This window comes from Doryrhamphus excisus, linkage group LG19, assembly GCF_037039965.1.
Source record: "Doryrhamphus excisus strain RoL-2023G ecotype Guam linkage group LG19, RoL_Dexc_Guam_v1.1, whole genome shotgun sequence".
NCBI classification, from domain to species: domain Eukaryota; kingdom Metazoa; phylum Chordata; class Actinopteri; order Syngnathiformes; family Syngnathidae; genus Doryrhamphus; species Doryrhamphus excisus.
The window spans coordinates 7,393,381-7,415,000 of NC_136375.1; the positions used below are offsets into that span (position 1 = coordinate 7,393,381).

At 42.1% G+C, this 21,620-nt stretch overlaps 1 protein-coding gene across 3 annotated transcripts in view; it reads left to right on the forward strand.

Moving 5' to 3' along the window:
• Positions 1-21,620, forward strand: part of jag2b (jagged canonical Notch ligand 2b) — a 51,419-nt gene that overhangs the window by 16,109 nt on the left and 13,690 nt on the right. The window contains exons 1-11 of one of the 3 annotated variants that reach the window (XM_058056630.2): positions 5,576-5,921; positions 6,065-6,119; positions 10,226-10,483; positions 10,729-10,789; positions 15,115-15,245; positions 17,294-17,413; positions 17,852-17,965; positions 18,679-18,792; positions 20,466-20,579; positions 20,921-20,967; positions 21,059-21,232. In XM_058056630.2, coding sequence (XP_057912613.2) covers positions 5,904-5,921; positions 6,065-6,119; positions 10,226-10,483; positions 10,729-10,789; positions 15,115-15,245; positions 17,294-17,413; positions 17,852-17,965; positions 18,679-18,792; positions 20,466-20,579; positions 20,921-20,967; positions 21,059-21,232 — 1,206 coding nt within the window. In that variant the 5' untranslated portion in view covers positions 5,576-5,903. Of the gene's footprint in view, positions 1-5,575; positions 5,922-6,064; positions 6,120-10,225; positions 10,484-10,728; positions 10,790-15,114; positions 15,246-17,293; positions 17,414-17,851; positions 17,966-18,678; positions 18,793-20,465; positions 20,580-20,920; positions 20,968-21,058; positions 21,233-21,620 lie in introns of those variants that run through there. The other 2 variants (XM_058056627.2, XM_058056629.2) reach the window with 2 other exon arrangements.

Below are 21,620 nucleotides of genomic sequence, written 5' to 3' on the forward strand. Positions count from 1 at the left end.
GTTTACTATCACGGTTCATGTCTTCATTGTTACTATTGCCATTGGGAAGTTTGTTGTTGTCAGGGGAATTGTTGTTGATGCTGTTTTTGTCTCTCTCTCTCTCTCTCTCTCTCTCTCTCTCTCTCTCTCTCTCTCTCTCTCTCTCTCTCTCTCTCTCTCTCTCTCTCTCTCTCTCTCTACTGTCCCCACCTCAGTTTCTCTTCTTCTTTTCTGTGTTTTTCTTTCTGCTCCGGTCCGGCCGCTCCAAATTCACATAACAAAAACATCAAATAACGGCAAATAAAATTTCATAATACAGGGAAGTTGTAGCTTACACCTTTGCTGACATAGAGCAAATCTGTTTAGCATGTAAAAGCACTTAGATCAACAATACTATCTGCTCCAATAGCTGGACGAGACAAAAAAAAAAAAAATTCTCTCAGCATCAGTGACTGTTTATTAACTCATTTGCTACCGAAGACGTACTTATACGTCTTTTAAGTTTTTTTGTTTTTTTGGAGAGTCATAAAGAGGTGATGACACAACTGGACAATGGAAGAGATCATGTTTGGTGCACTTTTAAACCGTAAAAAACATCCACAAGATGAAATGCATGTCACCCATTGAAATCCATGCTCCATGCAACAAACAGGAAGTGAAAATGCATGAAGCCGTGTAGCGAGCTGGAGGGTACGCATTGAGGGGACATTTTGACGTGCACACATGATTCAGTTGCAAATGTGCAAATTGTTCATGGTGTTTTTGTAAAAAAAAAAAAAAAAATTAATGTAAAACAACCATCTTTTGTGTTTATATTGTGGCATCGTTTTGGCTAAATATATATGGCAAGTCATTTGCATGACATTCACTATGGCAGTATTATTATAATCAGCATAATCGGCATGGAAACGGTAGTTCAGAACATTCATCCCTTTTTAAAAATTATATCAAATAGTGCACTAATCAATGGTTAATTTTTCCAATTGAGCACACACACTCACACACGGAAATGAGTTGGGAAGGGCCACTCATTTTCAAATGAGGACTGAATCCAAAAATGTGACAAGCAGAGTAAAGGCCTGTTCTTTATTGATGTTAGCAAGCGCCAAATTGTAGCAAATTGTACTGCCAACACCCTTTCAACATTTGCAAGGATTTAGCCATTGGAGGCCTTTCATCCTCTCCTCTGAACAGATTGAGGGGCTAGACAAGTGGAGACTTATGATCGGGTCCACCCTTTTGGCGCCAAGTCACTTTTTTTCTTTTTTTGCATCCTCATCTTCCACCCTGTGAAACCATCTGCATGAGTTAATAGGACCAGCCAGGCTTGGTCTCAGTTCATCTTAATGACTAATTATGTCATTAACATAACTTTACAAGACAATCAGAACTTATTATCAAGTTAGCAGTGCATCGGTTATGTATTAGTACTGCAGTACTGGGTATCGGTAAGGGTCTCTTGGACCGCGTGGCGCGTTGCCCTCGCTGGGATAGTGTAGACTCAGCCCTAGTAAAACCAAAAGCTGGGATTGACATCACAGATTAATGAAGATTACATGCAGCGATTACTGGCCACGGGATGAATTGTGATGACCTAATGTCCCATCAGAAGGCAATAAATCAGGAGATGTCAGTGAAATAGGAATATCGTGCATTCAGGTCTCCAAATGGGGCGGAATCGGGGTGAAACTAGCTTGGATGTTTTTCCATTTTAAAGATGGCGGGTAGGGGCTGATTCTCAAAGCCAAATGAGTCAAACGGCTGATCCTCGTTGCAGACGCTCCCATTGATAGCGGACTGTTGGCCGACTGGGATTTTGCATGGGATTACACACCAGGCCTGGATCTCACATTCTTAGTATTCTTCGAATGCAAACACGCACATGGCCCCCGCATGCAGAGCGCTGACCCCTCTTTAGAAACAGAAGCGTGCAGATCCCCATGCTTAATGACCCCGACGAGCCCCGGCTTCCACTTCCCATTGCCGCTTCTTTTTCGTTTCCTGGCCCTCTTTATTCAAAACACAAAAATGCCTCCACAGTAGCAGTGTTGCCTGCCACCCACTCCCCGTCCCCCGTCCGCCCCTCATCTAGTGACACTACCTGTGGCTCCCCCTTGATATCAGTCCCATCGCTATAGATCAGGGGTCTCAAACTCAATTTACCTGGGGGCCACCGGAGCTAGGTTCTGGGTGAAACCGGGCCGCATCAGGTTTTAAAAAAAAAAACCTAAAACGCATTTATTAAAAACTGGAAAAAAAATCAATTAAAAAAATATATCTTCAATGCTTTTGCTTCTGCTGTACGTTTTCAGTACTTTGGTTCCGGTTTTCCACACCAAAATATCTGATAAAACATTCCACTGTTCTCAAATATCTTCATTTTTATTTTTCTATACAGAAAATAAGATAAAAATAAACAAATTAAGAATAAAGACAATAAATTAATCAATCAATAATAAATAAGTAAAATAATAATAAAACAGCAAATAAGAAAAACATACAGTTGGTAGAGAAATTATTTTTTTCAGATTGAAATGTACAGTATTAACAGTTATTTAACCTTTAACATGAACATTAATGAAACTTAATAATTTGACCCAATTAGCAAGTTAGCATCGTACTCAGTTCCATCTGGGAGCAGCGTCGTAACTTTAACAACATGTTTGATGAGATGCTTTATCTTGACGTGTATTTTCCGTTTTATTCCAAATCATTTCCTGCATTTATTTGTACCCAGCGTCATAAGCCTTTAGCTTCATTGCTAATCCAAAGCAAAACAGGGCGGGGTAACAGGGTAGGGTAACAGTATGGGCGGGGCAAAATCATGTTAATTGTGTCCGGTGTGCACACAGCTTTAAGCTGTCATTTTAACATTAAACTTTAGTATTGAAGGTGGGTGGCCTCAAACTAGCGTCTCGCGGGCCGCATTTGGCCCGCGGGCCGCGAGTTTGAGACCCCTGCTATAGATATTAGTGATGTACGTACATCAGGTGAATGCATGCAAGTGTTAAATCAGCGACTGCATGACACAGAAACACCCTTTTTTTTTCAAACATGCCCCCCTTATTCACTTAAAAACTAGGATTTCTCTTGGTAAATCCTCTAATCCAGTAGAGGGAAGGGCTAAAGAGGGTTTTGGAGATTTGACTGACAGTAGCGTCTTCAGTCTTTTATTCGCTTGATTCTGGAATACAGCTTATTTCGGAAAGTTAAAGTTGAAGAGTTGCTGTATTTTGCAACCTGTTTAATGGATCCTTTTTGGACTTTTTTTTTGTCTTTTTGACTCCATTCACCTAATCTGGCCTGACTCGGCGATGCAAACGCTGATTGCTAATTGTCCTCAAAGCTGCGTCTCATCTTGGACAATGGTTTTGATTGGTATGGGGGTGAGTTATGGTGTTGGAACAAGGGTCTTTGTTCAGTAGCCTTTCCTCCCCCCACTCCATCCCCACCTCCCGACCATCATCTATCTTGTTCCGACCATTTGGGCAGCTGTCACTTAATCCAGCTAATCACAGACTGGGATGGTCTGTGGGAAACCAGACAAGTCCGTGGCTTTGCTGAAGCCCATCGCACACACGGACTGCGCCGATAGTTTACACCGGCGTTGACAACACGGAGGCATGCATGGAAACCTGACTAGCGATCCAGCACAGAAGGTGCGGAGGTAGAGTTTGGACACCTGTCATTGATTGTGAATCATTTAAGGGTGTGTATTCATGTGTGTATTTGCCACTGCAAGTACGTCTTGTGTGCGTTGGCATACGTGCACACCCACCCACATGCTCAGAACGGCCTACTCTATTGTGATGGGGGAGGGGGTGTAGGTGGAAAGGTCAGAAGCCGGGTTACATGTCGTGGGATGATCCACGTTCATGTCAAATAATCCATCATGGAGGCTGCATCTGTTATGCGTCCGTGCTCGGATGCAGAATGGTAATGGTAGAGTGACTTTTCATGAGCCCCCCCCCCCCCCCAACACCCCGCCCCAACTCACCTCCCAACGTCACTTCTTGAGAACCAATCTGAAGTGGTTGTCCCTGAAGTCCAGACCCTGTGTGCCATCCTCCTCTCCTCTTCACCCCTGTGGTCTCTTCTCCTCAATAACACCCCCCCCCCCCTTCCTCCCGCCACCACCCACAGCCAGACAAGCCTTCTTAATCCTGCAACCCAGCAGCAACCAGCCTAGCGGCTTGTTGGTTCCCCCTGATCAACAACGCACACATTTGACACATCACCCTCCTTCTCCTCCTCCTCCTCCTCCCTGCAATTTCTCTTTCCCGCTTCATTTGAACAACCGCAAGTTGCAATTCTGGCGTTATGGCCCCCACCGCCCCCCTGCCCAGACTCCTCTGTGGTCTAATGTCCGGTCAGTGACATTACAGTAGAGGTCACACTGTGGCTACTACAACTGTCTCTGGTGGTGACGTAATGACTGCTATTTAGGTCAGCTGGTTGCCTAGCAGTGTGCCATGCAGTACACCGGCTAGATTACCCTTATGGAGCGTGTGTGTGTACACGCACACACCATTGGTAGCTTTGCAAAATTGATTTGTTAAATTATTTTGAGATTTGACAGACCAGTGTGTGATGTTTGTGAGTGACCAGAAGAAAAGACTTGTCATGTTATGCTAATGGTAATGGTTTTATTTCATTTGAACATGCATCAGATTACAATTGAGTGCATCCCATAATCAGTTCCCAGTTCCACATGTCCAAAAGGAGTAGGAAGAAGCAAAGCTTATTAAATCTTACCCCTCCATCTGGTACTTTTACAATCTGTAACTGTTACATTTGTTCACTTCCTGCTTTCCATAATACAAGTTTTTTTTTTTATGCACCTCGTACCGAAGTACGAGGTGATAAGTATTGTTAAGTATTGTTTTCAGGTCACTGCAATATAATTTAATTTAATTATAATTTTAGGATGCACCAAGCCATGTTTTTTCACGTACGATCTGATCCTAATACCTGAGTTTGGATATCTGTAACAACATTATTCCCATACCAGAGATCTGTTTGCTTTAATATTAGTATAATAATAATTATTGTCTAGTCTACAGATGCTATAAGAATAATGAGAAGGCGGTCGATCAACAATTGCTTTAATGAACAAAAGTGATTACTGGCCTAAAGAATATCATCAAATGTTCAGTCGGACAGTACAGAACTTCCGGGTTGCAATACTCCTCTGTATAGTGTTAAAGGTTTGTGGTGTCTGACTTTTTTGTGGGGCCGTGAAGGTGTCAGAGTAAGCAATGTGTCATGTGTGGAGACTGCTACGTTCGCTGATGCTCTTTTGGCTACTTTGCTGATATTCTCCCAGCTACGTTTGCTGACCTCATTAACGCCGGGTTCACACGGACTACGGTGCACCTACGGTCCCGATCCAGTCCACTCCCATTGAGACTCAAACGACTCTTTCCGTTGTGCCGTATGACCTCGGTAGCTATAATGTGAACCTACAGGAGTCCGCAAGTGCAACATTGGAATAAAATGTACATCTTCCCTAGCAATTTCTCTACCAGTTATCCTCACTGGGGTCGCTGATATGCTGGAGCCTATCCCAGCTGTCTAACTTAGTAGGTGAATGCAAGCTGTAGTTACTTTGTTGTGGTACGTTTCATAAATAGCCATGCATAGCCTCCACAGTATCCACAGTCAACCCTTATCTTTTTAACAACATAGCAGGGAGTGTTTCTTTTAATCCGTTGCATGATGTGTTCGGAAAAAGCAAAGCATAACTGAAACAAGATAATCCCATTAGCTGCTTATTTACTCTACCTCAGTGCCTGGCAAGCACGGACGGAGCCAGACTGAATTCAGCTCTCATACTGTAGCTAATATTGGCAAAGTGACCTTTTGTTAATGGACCTCTCATTTGGTGGGAGCCATTTTCCCCTTGACGAGTTCAAGCCTTTTTAATGTTTTTGAGTCAAAATGTAAGACATTGCAGAACACTTTTTGAACGTACTGAAAGTTAGAAAAAAATTGGAAATGATGAATTGTCGATATAATCACAATGGAGTGCATACATGTGTACTGGATGCAAAAAATGTTAATTTGTGTGTTTTTTCTTCTACAGCGGACATACACCTTAATTGTTGAGGCCTGGGACTGGGACAACATCACCCGTCACAGTAAGTGAAGACACCCCAATGCTAATGCTTGTGTGTTTAGTGACTTGAACAGGTTTTTCTACCAGATAACATAGACTTTTCCTTGTATTTTGTATTGTGATTGCAATATTTTACTGTAGGAAATGCTCCGTGTTGCAATGTGCATTTTAACTTCCCAAGACGCCCTGTATACAATACAAGCAGAAATGTCGGCTTGCGCTGGTCAGTACTTGGCCAGCTGTATCCTGTTTTCCTTTGGAAATGTCCGCTTCCTCGACTCCTGTACATCCCCCTTTTTCCCGTCTGAGCGGTAGCCCCGCTTTGGGGAGGAATCTTTTGAGGACTATAAATGTTGGCGTTCACCCTTGATACCTTGGCATCATTCAGGTGTCCTTGTATATCATATGCTTGTGTGTGCATGGCAACATGGATGACTGTCCATACCGCTCTGTTCGAGCTGTCTACTTTTATTTGTCAGAAGCCATCACATCCTGTTTAGTCCACGACATCAAACACACCTCCACTCATGAGGCAGACAATGGGGAAGAAATAGAATTTGACATCATGGCTGTGATTAGCTTCTTGCCCGGGGTTGTCTCCGCTTTCTGTACTTGTGATGATCAAGGATCAACACTGTTTTCAACTAAATCTGATTAACTCATTCAATCCCAGGCATTTTTTCAAAGGCCGTCCATTTTGGATGATTTTGACTTTTTGATTTTTCAAGGCACACTAATTATTTTGTTATGTAGACATGGTAGATACCAAAAGAAAGATTAGACTCTTAAAACTGCACCAAACATGCTCTCTCCTACTATGGTGTTACATCATCACATCGTGCAAAAAACCCCTGTAAAAGTCGTATAAATACATTTTTGCAAGTGAGCAGTTGGGTTGAAAAAAAAAAGTATAAATGCAAAAAAAATTCCCTTTAATGTGTAATCTTATTTGCAAAAAACAACGAGATGCCTTTTCACTTCCTGGTTGCTAAGGAGCATGTACAGTATTTCAACCGTGTGGATGTTTTTTCTGCTTAAAACTTCACTCGCATATGCTCTCTTCTAATGTTGAGTTGCATCATCAACTATTTGTGCATCTTGCGCAAAAAAAATTTAAAATATATATATATATATATATATATATACGTCTTTGGCAGGGAATGAGTTAAAATGTGTTGTTTTTGGTATTTACGTATTTATGTGTTTACTTTACTTTATATTTATTTATTTGTGGCGGCCCGCCACTTATACATTTAGACCGACACAGATAGATTTGGTAATTTGGTGACAAACTCATACAGTACCACAACAGAGGGCCGCACAGTGGATTCGTAATTAGCATGTTGGCCACCACATGTTGGTCAGGAAATGGGGAAAATCTGATTTCAAATCTCCACTTGGGAGTTTGTGTGTTCTCCCCGTGCGTAGATTTTGTCCTCTCACGTTCCCAAAACATGCATGTTAAGTTAATTGGTCACCAAAGTAAGCTGGGATTGGCTCCAGCATACCCCAGTGACACTAATGAGTATAAGCGGCATAGAAAATGGATGGATGGAGTACAACAACCATGCCAAATGATATAAGCGATTATTGCTGCTTATGTTATGCAGTGTAGTTGCCTTGTGGGTTGCATCGTAGACATCAGCTGACTTCCGTCTTGATATCATGGGTTGAATATACAATACAATGTAAAGATCTTCTAGAGCTTCTGTTTGTTGTGGTACATTTCATAGCTGCTGCTTGGACTGGTGCAACAGTTTGGTCACACCAGTGATGTTGATTTAGCATTGTTGTAGCATGAAGCACATTCATTAACTTGGTTTATTTAACTCAAATAGACACCTTTTTTTTAAAAAAAGTGAACTATTCTGCTGCTTTCACCTTTGTTGAGGAAACTTTTCAAATAATGTTTTATGTGAAACTCATTCCCGCCATACAGTGGGGAACCTCAAGGCTCTGATTTATGTCCCTGATATTTTACTTCAATTTTAATTGCCACAGACATACAATAATTAATTAATAAAGCATACTGTGTCCTGGTCGAATATGACTTATTAGTCAAAATATACGTTAGAATGTTTTTGCCTAAATTAAACACTGTCGAGCATAAAAATGTCTAAATTAACTGAAATGCAAACAAAAGGAATTAAGAATTACATTACTACATTGGTCACTAGGTGTCAGTAACTGTTTGGTTAGTCAATCATTAGACTTCATCGCCGTAAACACGGAGTAATAATATTAATAGTCATCGTAATAACAACACAGGCTACTGCTGTGGCCACAATCCAGCTAAAACACAACTCTGAAACCCCAGTGTCACTTCCTGTTTGGAAGTCCACGCATCCGGAAGACATTTATTGCAACACACATAAGCACAAGTCGTATTTGTCCACTATAATGGGTAAAAATACAAATGTAAAGCTGACTATATGGGTGTAATTCCATGTCTAGAGGACTCTAAGAATAATAAAAAAAAATTATTATTATTAAAAAAATGATTAGAACATCCATCCATCCATTTTCTACGGCACACAGAGGTCCCATGATAATGTGTTGGCCGAAAGATGGTAGCTTTAATGAGCGGTTCGTCTGATCCAACTATTAATTTAAGAGGTGTAGCGAAGCCTTCTTTGTTCAGGGTGGGATCATTTGGATTTAAAACTTACCCTTTGAGTGCTTCCTCTCTTAAAAGTGCAGCAACCAAGCGAGGAAGATCTTACGTTTGTGCTCGTAAACAGGCTGTAAGGCCGTATATTACTGTTGGAACATTATTAAAAAGTCAGTGAATATATTTTATATCCGTGCATGCATGGACCTATTCTGTATCTGTGAGACATCAGAGTAGAATCCTGACCTGAGTCAGCATCCGTCTCCTGTCTTGTCCTACGTAAGAGGCCCGCCAGTGTGTCAGTGAGATTCCTCTCCTCCAGCATCACATCCTCCAATTCGCTCCCCCTCACCCCCACCCCCCCTCCGCGTCCTCAGGAAAGGCAGCCGGCTGTTTTCCTTGTGTTTATCGAGCAGGAAGTGGAGTGGACTGGGCGGCTGGGCTTGCTGTTTAGACACCGAAGTAGCAGAGCCCGGCTTGGGCCCGCAGCCCATTGTTCTCTATCTGGCAAATGCCGGGGGTTACATTTGTTATTGTTATTTAATTCTGTCTGACATTGTGTCAGTCCCCCGGTAGAGGAAAGTGTGTGTGTGTGTGTGTACGCGCACACACTTCAAAACTGTCTGTACTGCATTGCAAAGCAATGGCGGAAAGGAAATGAGACCCTCCATTTCCACAAAAATTGTTTATGAGCTTCAATCCCACTGTGATAAACGGGCTGTGTTCTGTCGTCAGCCACAAATACATGCATCAATCACAGATAAACGTGAGCGTACTTTGAATTTTCTTTATGATTTATACAGTTCAATTGTACACCAGTGGAACTCGTTGTGTGTTGGCTAAACCGTAATTATACAAGTCATTGCTTGGCAGCTCATAATACTACAGTATTTTCCAGACTATAAGTCACACTTTTTTTCATAGGTTGGCTATTCCTGTGACTTATACTCCAGAGCGACTTATAAATGGAAAAACTGTTACACTGGACATCTTTTCTGTTTGTGTTTATTATTCGTGTAGCTGAATAAGCATTGTGTTAGCATATCTTACACCTATTCAGCCTGTTCTCTATTCTTTTATTCATGTTAGAACTTGCCTTCCAAAATGGCGTAATGTCTGTTTTGGTCACGTAGTTTGTCAAATAAATTACCCGCAAGAAATGCGACTTATACTCCAGTACGACTTATGTATGTTTTTTTGTACATACTTACTATAGTTAAATACTATAGTTCAGAAAATAGACAAATGGAGCAAGAAAATACCTTATACATCTTTTTTTTTTCTGTGAGCATTGCTGTTCCTTTTCAGTCCTGTAGGAGGCAGTGATGTGTTTTTTGTCGATTTTATCTTTTCACAGTGATACATTGACTAATGACTTTATGACTATATTAGCCATTTGTTCAGGTACAAATATGATGCTATGACATTATGACCAGTGAACTCAGAACACCAGAAAATAGAACAATCAATCATCCAGCGGCTATAATTTTTTGTAATTATTTGATTCTCCGTTGCAGATGACGAGGAGCTGCTGATCGAGCGAGCTGCCCACACGGGCATGGTTAACCCCGGCGACCCCTGGCAGACCATACCCTACGACGGGCCAGTGGCTCGCATCATTTACCGCATTCGGGTGCGGTGTGATGACAATTACTATGGCAACAAGTGCAATAAACTGTGTGTTCCTCGCGACAACTACTTTGGCCACTATGGCTGCGAGCAGTCGGGAGCCAAGGTTTGCCTGGAGGGCTGGATGGGTCCTGATTGTAGGACAGGTGAGGAACTGATATGTTCTTGGGCTTGGTTTGTTTTTCCTGCACATGGAGGCTATAAACTTGTGCCCTCTTTAACCCCCCAACTGGGGGGTTGGGGGCATGAATCATGACGTCCTGTTGCACTTGTTCCAAACTAAGCCTTGCTAATGACTGCCCTGCACTTCCTCTTTTGTTTATTCATATACATTCTACATTATTTCAATTGCTGGTTGTTTGTCTTACCTTTGTTTTCTTCATTTTTTTAGCAATCTGCAAACAAGGTTGTAACCTGCTACATGGGGGCTGCACAGCTCCAGGGGAATGCAAGTAAGATACTCTTTTGTACAATGTAGTATTTTGTCCAAGCAGTATTAAGTATCAGGAGGCACTGGACTATTAAATATACTGTACTGTACTGTATCTGTAATAGTACACCACTCTATCTTTGGGGGGTGGCCTGATGCAACCTTCTCACTTCTGATGCAATACCGACATGCACCCTTGAGTATCGGCCAATCACAATATTATTCTGATCCAATATCAGTACCAATTATATTTTTATACTTGTTTTGTAGTGTGGAATGTTGAAAAGGCTTGATGTAGTGATATTTCTCAAATGGGGGCAACAGTAGTTATGAGGAAAGGTTGTTTAGGGGCGTGTTGCGGGGCCAATTCGGGAGCCTCGGCTGCATCGTATTTTTGTGGAAAAATGAACATTGAATGTTCTTAGCAGCTGTATTGATGAAGTTCCCACCATAGATTAGATATGTGCATGCGAACTCGCTCTTCTACGTCTGAACTGCTGCACTCAAAAGGGTGAACATGTGACAAAAGCTGCATTTATTCGGTGTTGCGTGTTCTATTACGTTTATGACCACTACACCACATGGTGGCGCTGTAATTTATTCCCAAAGTTTGACCCAACACCACAAATCCATCCATTTTTGATACCGCTTGTCCTCACTAGGATCGCAGGTATGGTGGATCCTATGCCTCAAATGTCCAAATTTTGGGCTTCTTACTTTGTCCTCCTTCCCTGCACAGTTTGAAAGTTTCAAACAAAAAGTGGATGCAAACTAATTAGCTATATGCAATGAGCAGCGGTTGTCTCTTACGCCCCTGCAGTGATCCCCAAGCCTGTGCAATCGGTTCAAACCAAGAATAGTAGGACTGTAAAGGTGACTATAGGGGTGTTATTTCATCTCTACAGAGCTCTAATAATGGTAAAAAAAAAAAAACATCCTGCAGTGATCCCCAAGCCTGTGCAATCAGTTCAAACCAAGAATAGTAGGACTGTAAAGATGACTATAGGGGTGTTATTTCATCTCTACAGAGCTCTAATAATGGTAAAAAAAAAAAACATCCTGCAGTGATCCCCAAGCCTGTGCAATCGGTTCAAACCAAGAATAGTAGGACTGTAAAGGTGACTATAGGGGTGTTATTTCATCTCTACAGAGCTCTAATAATGGTAAAAAAAAACATCCTACAGTGATCCCCAAGCCTGTGCAATCAGTTCAAACCAAGAATAGTAGGACTGTAAAGATGACTATAGGGGTGTTATTTCATCTCTACAGAGCTCTAATAATGGTAAAAAAAAAAAACATCCTGCAGTGATCCCCAAGCCTGTGCAATCGGTTCAAACCAAGAATAGTAGGACTGTAAAGGTGACTATAGGGGTGTTATTTCATCTCTACAGAGCTCTAATAATGGTAAAAAAAACATCCTACAGTGATCCCCAAGCCTGTGCAATCAGTTCAAACCAAAAATAGTAGTACTGTAAAGGTGACTATAGGGGTGTTATTTCATCTCTACAGAGCTCTAATAATGGTAAAAAAAAAAAACCCATCCTACAGTGATCCCCAAGCCTGTGCAATCGGTTCAAACCAAGAATAGTAGGACTGTAAAGGTGACTATAGTGGTGTTATTTCATCTCTACAGAGCTCTAATAATGGTAAAAAAACATCCTACAGTGATCCCCAAGCCTGTGCAATCAGTTCAAACCAAAAATAGTAGGACTGTAAAGGTGACTATAGGGGTGTTATTTCATCTCTACAGAGCTCTAATAATGGTAAAAAAAAACCATCCTGCAGTGATCCCCAAGCCTGTGCAATTGGTTCAAACCAAAAATAGTAGGAATGTAAAGGTGACTATAGGGGTGTTATTTAATCTCTACAGAGCTCTAATAATGGTAAAAAACCCATCTTTAGAAAGTCATGAGCAGGTTTTTTTATGCTCAAAGTAATTTGAGCGCGTTTGGCTTATGGTGTGGTGTTAGGGCTGAATCAGCAGCGCCTCTACTGGTGGCACCAAATAGTGCACTCTATTTTTCCTCAGTTGCTTCAAGGCATTGGCAACATTATGCAACATTCAGTTTCTCACAATGGGCTGAATTATTACACTTTAATTGATCAGTTAATTATTATTAATGTTGATGTATAAAGGATGCCAAACAAAGACAGTTTTTTTTTTCCCCCGTCTTGCGGGCATTTTTTATTCCCACTCCCGAGACAAGGAGATGTCAGTGTGAGCTCTGTAAACGTGCCGGGAATCGTCATGCCTCCTTGCGTCTGCAATGCAGTCCTCAAGGGCAAGACAATTAAAAGTTGCACTGAAACGTTTCCTTTTGCTTTGAATGGTGACGATGTGGTACGTGTAGAGTTGAATAGTAGGAGGGGCAGACTCCAGTTAGCAGGCAGACAAGGGAGCAAGGCATCTTCTTCTCCTGAAATGTCAGGTCCCGACAGACGGGAAAAGTGATATGAGTAAAGGAGCAGCAGTAAAGATTCTTCCTGCTGTGGCATGAATTTAATGAAGCCTCGGGTCACAGAAAGCCCACAATAAATCCCTTGTGATCTCAAGGCCTTTCATTGCCTTTATTTCATCAATTTTGTGGGCTTTGCACCGTCCCATTTAGCCACGGGCCTTTGAGAATCACAAAAGCTGCTGGTTGAGAGGTTGTGGCATTGAGGGGTTTATATTGGCACACATTAGGCTTGTCATGACATATTTGTGAGAGGCTCGCCGTGTCCTTAGGGTAAATAAATGGTGAAACGGCGTATTTCACCACTCCGGAACATTTGACAACCTCTTGACATGTCAAGGTGCCACGATGCACCGAGTAATGGACTTGATCCTGCTTGAATTTGATGGATTTAGAGAATTTGAATGTTATTAAGACAGCGACACCTTGTTAGAAAGCATGTCAGGTATTCCAAGAGACGTTCAAAGACCTTGTCTCTCTGAGTGCTGGCGGTGCCGTCTGAAGGAGTTCGGCCTCAAAATAGGAGTCAATTGACAAGACAGCTGGCTCGACGACACCGCAGCCTTGGAATAGCCGAGTGCTGTCATGAAGCGGCAGGCGCGTGCACACAGCCTCTGTAAACACTCAGCCGTCTCCAGACCCACAAAGACCTACAGACACCCCTCCCCAGGCCAGACAGGAGCTAGCTGGAAGTATTCTTAACCTCTTCTGCCCTGGAATGTAACCCGCCACTAAGATTAGTTGGCAAGGGCGTTTTGGGATGGGTTGACGAAAGCTCTGACACTGATTTTTATTTATTTTTTTTACTTGCAGTACTTAAATGCAACCAGCAGAGGCGCTGTTGTACTTCATGGTCTAAAGATGACATGACTTCAACAATAGAAAGTTCATTCATTCATTCATTTTCTACCGCTTTTTCCTCATGAGGGGTGCTGGAGCCTATCCCAGCTGTCTTCGGGTGAGAGGCGGGGTACACCCTGGACTGGTGGCCAGCCAATCACTGGGCACATATAGACAAACAACCATTCACACTCACATTCATACCTATGGACAATTTGGAGTCGCTAATTAACCTAGCATGTTTTTGGAATGTGGGAGGAAACCGGAGTACCACTAACCACTAGACCACCGTGCCGCCTCAATAGAAAGTTAACTTAATCTAAATGTATTTGAAACAGGAGTTGAGAACATACAGAGAGCTTCTCCAGAGCCTCTTCTTTTGTATGTAAGAATGCACAAAATTTGGCACAATGCCATTTTGTGCCATAATATTGACATATACCAAACTAGCGATGAAATAAAACATTTATGTATTAAGCTTGCTGGAATGTTACAGAAAGGTTATTTATTTTTCTCAGGCTGCTACAGCACCTCCCATGTAATCCATGTAATATAGTATATTAGACTTAAAAAAAACCCATAAAAATGCATCAAAAATTAATTTCACTACCTGGCAACTGGCTGCAGAAGAAATGATGCAAAATAAATATATCAGTATTAGTTGACTGGTAAGGTTAGCGCATACGTGCGTCTGCATCTACCTGGACTCTGGTAGTTTGAGAGTGGGTGTTTTCATCTTGACTGTCACTAGGCTGCGTTCAAGCACTGACATGCTCGTGTTTCTCAACACAAATCTGTAGGCTGGAGTGTATTTGGTTACACTATGCTTGGGCATTTGAGTGGGATGAAGTTTAGCTTAGAACCTCACGCTCCGCCGCCTTTCTAGCCTACTTCTTGTCTGTTTGAACAGGCAGTTTTAATGGTTGGTTGATAGGAAATTGTTGGAATGCCATTCCTTCTTATCATGGATTCATCTAGAGTCAATATCAATATATACGTATATATTACTATACAGTAATTGACAATGTTGTTTTGGCGTCTGTGTGTCCAGGTGTAAATACGGCTGGCAGGGTCAGTTCTGCGACGAATGTGCGGTGTTCCCCGGATGCGTTCACGGCACTTGCAGCGTCCCCTGGCAGTGCAACTGCGAGAGGAACTGGGGTGGCCTGCTGTGCGATAAAGGTATGCACAAGGTTTTGTGTCTTCCCCTCCCACGCTAACATAATTGGCACGCTCTCTCATGCTGCAGGTACCCTCGAGCTATTTGTTCCTTTTATTTAAGGAGCAATATGTCAACACGGACAATGACTTCTCAAGGGACAATATTATACTTTAAAGTAACTACTCTAAATGATATATCCAAGCTTACTTTCTATAGTATAGTCATTAGAGCAGGGGTGGGCAAATATTTTAACTCGTGGGCTGCATTGAGTTAACAAAATTGTCCAGGGGGGCCAGAACATATATTTATTTATATTTAACACAAACACACTATTTTATGCTAATGGTAATGGTTTTATTTCATATGAACATGCATCAGATTACATCTGAGTGCATCCCATAATCAGTTCCCAGTTCCACATATCCAAAAGGAGTAGGAAGAAGCAAAGCTTATTAAATCCTACCCCTCCATCTGGTACTTTTACAATCAGTAACTGTTACATTTGTTCACTTCCTGCTTTCTATAATACAGTTTTTTTTTAAATAATGCATTATTATGAAGTACAAGGTGATATGACCATACAATGACATAATGTGTACCATAGTAAGTGTCAATATAGTGATATATATAGCACATCATGACTGGTTCAAGACTCTTCATCCTTGTATTTAGCAATCATCAACTGCTTGTATTGTTTCTTGAATTGGCTCATCGTTGTGCATTGTTTGAGGTCCTTACTCAATCCATTCCACATACTGAAATGCTATGGCTTTTTAACGTAGTCCTAGCATAGAAGTGTTTCAAATGTAGTTCTTCCCTGAGATATTTCTCTTCATAATTTTCCTTGAATTATTTGTTTTTATTTTGTTAAAAGTGTTATAGTATCAGCTGTATGTTCTCATGTCGCTTTTTTCAGGAGCCCTTTAAACATCAGACCACATCAAATTATGTCATTTTAATTTGACAGTTTTGTTGTTATTTTTACTAAATAAGACATCCTACTTGCAAGTCATGTTGCCAGTTTGTACATTAAAAGTTGAAATACATAGAAAGCAACTGGTGGGCCGGATTCAAACGCCTTGCTGGGCCGCATGTGGCCCCGGGCCGTAGTTTGCCCACTCCTGCCTGTAGTTCCGTACACACCTCATGTGTACTGAATTTTGTGTCAGTGTATCCTAACGAGGTCAGAGACGTCTTTCCCCATTCTCCGACTGCATGTATAGTTTTACTGCGCGTGTGATTTGAGCACCAGCGGGGACACTCGATCTCCACACATCGTCTTCATCACTTGAGTGCACTTTGGGGGATGAGAGTTGGTCCTAAAGCTCCCCGGTGGAGACTCATCCCTGTTTATTTATTTATTTAGCCGCCTTTAGCGTGACCTGCCCTTCAGGTCTGAAGCCGGTTTCAAGAATGAAATGGGTTTGAAGTGTTTTGTAAGTGGGGAGGAGTGGGGGCGGACACACACAAACTTACAGTATCTTTTTTTTTCTGATGAATAATTGAAGTTGCTAACTCCTTGAGCACATCCTGTAAATACTGTAAGCCACCCTCTCGTGATGCCGAGTGGCAGAGTGCTTGAGGAAACACTCAGTGCTTCCCGTCAAACGGACAGCTGGTGCTCTATAACTGAGACGAGGACGCCGACAAGCTTCCCGGGAACTCCTGGCACCAGCGGGATGAATGTTGGCAGCCAATTAGCCAAGTTGAGGACGTGGTGGAAGCTGATATTGCTCCAAGAGCTTGTCATGCTCAAGTCTGGTCCAATACACAATCATGTCCCTTCAAAGGGAACACAAACTTTCTGCCATTATAACATTATGACTTTGTGTACGCATTATGTACACTAACATTTAGCACAGGACTCTAGTGTAACATGAGAGGTGTCCTGGCTGGTCCACCAATAATATTTACTACTGAAGTAGATAACAATAACAGGGATATTAGTCTGGGCCATTCAAATTGTATGCAAGCTATGAGTATTCCTTTATTGTTATTCATAATAGTGCTCACAATAAATATCTTCCTTATATGAATCCAAATGTACTTGTTTCCTGGTCAACTCCAGATTTGAATTACTGCGGTCGCCATCAGCCGTGCGTCAATGGAGGCACGTGCATGAACACCGAACCAGACGAGTACTACTGCGCTTGTCCACAAGGCTACTCTGGCAAAACGTGTCAGATCGGTGAGTGCGGTTCGCTTACTAAAATGCGTCTAAATGTGATGTTAGGCTGCACGCCGGACGAGTGGTTAGCACGCAGGCCTCACAGCTAGGAGACCCGAGTTCAATCCCATTCTCGGCCATCTCTGTGTGGAGTTTGCATGTTCTCCCCGTGCATGCGTGAGTTTTCTCCGGGTACTCCGGCTTCCACATTCCAAAAACATGCTAGGTCCAAATTGTCCATAGGTATGAATGTGAGTGTGAATGGTTGTTTGTCTATATGTGCCCTGTGATTGGCTGGCCACCAGTCCAGGAGCCCAAAGACAGCTGGGATAGGCTCCAGCAACCCCTGTGAGAATAAGCGGTAGAAAATGAATGTGATGTTATTTGGACCAATAAGCTCGGAAGAATACATTTTGACCATCTCAACTTAATTAACCTTTTTGTTGGTGCCTCCATCAGCCGAGCACTCCTGTGTTTCCAGTCCTTGTGCAAACGGTGGTACATGCCATGAAGGGCCCTCAGGGTTTGAGTGCCAGTGTCCGCCAGGCTGGGAGGGTCCGACCTGTGCACACAGTGAGTTGCTCCACACATACTTTCTTTTATTGTGTGATTTTTTTTCTTTTTTGGCAGTAACACAGGTCACAGCTATGTTTTTTGGGACTTTAAGTTGCTCTGGAGTATAAGTTGCAGGACCAGGCAAACCATGAAAAGTTTTTTGACTTTGACTTTACCCGAAAAAATTTACCGAAAAATACTGTTTATGCATCAGTAGCATGGACAATTGCAGGATGCCTGTGAGGTACATTGCAACCATACATTTCTACTTAAAGTTGAACATTATTATGCTGCTCTTGGCTTATTTTTTTTTTACCCGACATTCTGGTGTTTTACTCAATACACTTTACTATACTGCACATTCACATTCTGCATGCATGGTCATCAACTCTGACGCTTGTGAATGTCATTTTTATGGACTCCATGGGTGACACAAAGTGAGCGAGAAAAAGCATGAAAAGCAAAACAATTCTTTACCAATGTGTTTCTTTTTGGTTGGGTTTTGAATAGATGAACATATAGTATATTTAAACGGGTTATAGTAACACATAAAGATAAAGAATATTCACATAATCAGCAGTCAGAATGGAGTAACTAGGCCATAGGTAGGATGTGCTGTGCAAATCTCATTTGTGGCGGCCTGCCGCAAAGTGACTCATTTTTAGTTCTGGTCATTTATTAGTATGACAAAATATTTGAAAATCATCTCAATAATGAAATCATCCACTCAGATTTGGACGAGTGTGCGTCTAATCCATGTGCCCGGGGTGGAACCTGCATGGACCTGGAGGATGGCTTTGAGTGTGTGTGCCCTCCAGAGTGGGAAGGAAAGACCTGCCAGATAGGTGAGTTACATCTTTTACATCTAAGGATGTAACACATGTGTGTAGAGGTACTGCATTTCCTGTTGTGTGACATTTTTTATTTTCACCTTGAGCATTGTTTATTTGCTACTTCTTCCTGTTTTTGGGATAAAACATCTCAAATCGGTCGGGGTAGGCTCCAGCTCACCCATGACCCTGAGATGCACACCACTTTTTTTCCATTTTTTTATTAGCTCCCATCCGGCTCCTGTCAAAAGCGGACATGACAAACAAAAATTTACAAGTAGTAAATAAAGTTGGTGCGTGTATGTGTGTTAGAACATTCGGGGGTGGGGATGAGCTGGTCGGAAAAACGATCTCAAGAGTGGGTCTCATCTTACCAGCTTAGATCTCCGCTTACAAGGAGCAATCAGCTTCCTGTCTTACCTGGCGTTGAGTGTGTGTGCATGTGTGTGATAAGTGTAGGGTTTCAGAAAGAAGACAGGTGTGTGTGTGTGTGTGAGAGAGAGAGCGAGAGAGAGAGAGAGAGAGAGCGCAGCAGGACCCCCTGCGGTCTGCCCACCCCCACCTCACCCTGCCTTTAGATATTTGAGCAGCAGTGCTTTGTTGTAACACTTTAGATGTCTGTAGAAGGTGGTGGGCGTCCGTTATTTGCATCTCGTTTCAACCTTTTGTTTGTTTCTTTGAGCCCCTTAGAGACACTTTATGAAGCCCGATGTGGCAAAGTGTGCATGCACAATCTTTGTACTGCATACAATCTGCATAACTGGTGACTTCTCTATTAGTATTGCATTTTAATGCTTAGCCTGTGAGCGCTCCAAAATTTGTAATGTACGATGAAAACCGTATAAGCTCATCATGTCGGAGCAGGACCTTACAATGATGCATTCACATGCACTGCGTAACTCTCCGGGTACTTTGGTTTCCTCCCACATTCCAAAAACATGCTAGGTTAATTTGCTACTCCAAATTTTTCGCTAGTATGAATGTGAGTGTGAATGGTTATTTGTCTATATGTGCCCTGTGATTGGCTGGCCACCAGTCCAGGGTGTATAAGGATGTATTTCAATGGGAAAGATGCATTAGAGCTCTTATTAAATACACTTCCTGCCACCTTGTGGCCGTTCTGTCGGCTTCAAACTTCACCAAACATGTTCTCCTCTACTATGGAGTTGCATCAATACCTCTTTGTGTATAAATAATACATCTGGCAGCGAGCAGTTGGGTTGGATTGTGTTTGGTAACGAATATATTAATACGGAAGTACAATTTTCTGCATTAAAGTATGCTCGGAAATCCCAAAATACACTCAAAACACGTGAATTTAACTTGAATTATTGAACGCAACCCCACTTTGCCCCCAATGAAATGTTGTGCTACTATTGTGAATACATTAGTTAGTAGCTTGGTGTGTTTTTGTACACTTGTTACCACAAATCAGGTTGTTTTTTTCTTTGTTTCAGTTCTTGTGGGTGTATTGTGCATTTGTCATTTATCCATATAGGAAATATTAGTCTGCAGATATGTAATGAGCATATTTATTCACCCTTGTCCAACATTGAATGACCCTATAAATGAAGCACCTTAGCCTTTTTATTTGAATTCCAACCCATAATGTTTGGGGTCGTACTCATGTGCTTTACTTGCTTTGTCCCCTTTTTATGGATGCGGTCTCCTTCTACCTGCTTTCACAGATGCTAATGAGTGTGCAAGAAAGCCGTGCGTGAACGCTTATTCTTGCAAAAATTTGATTGGTGGATATCACTGCGACTGTTTTCGGGGATGGTCTGGACAAAACTGTGACATCAGTCAGTATTTTCTTACCCTTAAAGTCACTTTCTTAATGTTTGTCCCAGCAAAACTCTTCCTTTTTAATTCTAAACGCCACCATTCACTTCCTGGACTCACAACCTAGGTGTACTTTAGGCTTACTCATTTATTCACATGTGGAAACTTGTGCCGTCGTCCTGTTGTTCCCTCATGAAACCAGTTGCATGCCCACTCTGGATCCAGTGCATGATCTATTCCATACAATGTCTCTTCCGCTTAACTTGTATCTTCCTTTTTCCGAACTTTGTCTGGTTTTCACGCATATCATGTGATGAACTCATAAAGATTTGCTAAAGTGTCATATTTGCTTGCATATCAGACATGAGTGGCTGCAAAGGACAATGCCAGAACGGAGCTGCATGCAAGGTTTGTTATTTTGCATTCAAAATAACCACATGAGAATGTTCTTGTTTGGGGTTTTTTTCACACACGTGTGGATCTTTTCTTATTTCTTCAGGAGAGCCCACACGGATACCGCTGCCAGTGCCCACCAGGCTTTGTGGGTTCTCACTGTGAAATCCAGAGGAATAAGTGCGACAGTGGACCGTGCCTGAATGGAGGGCAGTGCCATGCTGTGTTGGGTGGCTTTGTGTGTCAGTGTCCATCAGAGTACGCAGGACAAATGTGTGAGGTGAGTGTCGTATTGGGCTTTTATTAATACTACACTTTAATTTACGTGTGCACTCAATGTCTTGTTAATGCGCTGTATGGTCTTGGCTACGCCCCCACCCTCTGAGAGAGTACCATGCTGAACTTTTGTGACATACTGTACTGCAGCTGTTATATCATCAAGAGTAAAATGGTCTCAGGAACAGTCCAAAATAAGATACAGTGATATGATGTACCGCTACCATGAAGATAATAGAACGGTAAATACAACATGGCGCCTTTTCCAAACGGTCACCAAAACAAGAATCCTTTTTCCAGTCAGCCACCTGTCCTGCTTGTATTCGCGGCTATCACATGACGTCTCTGTTTCCTCGCTGTAATCCTTTATATTTAGTGTGCGTTTGAAGCCG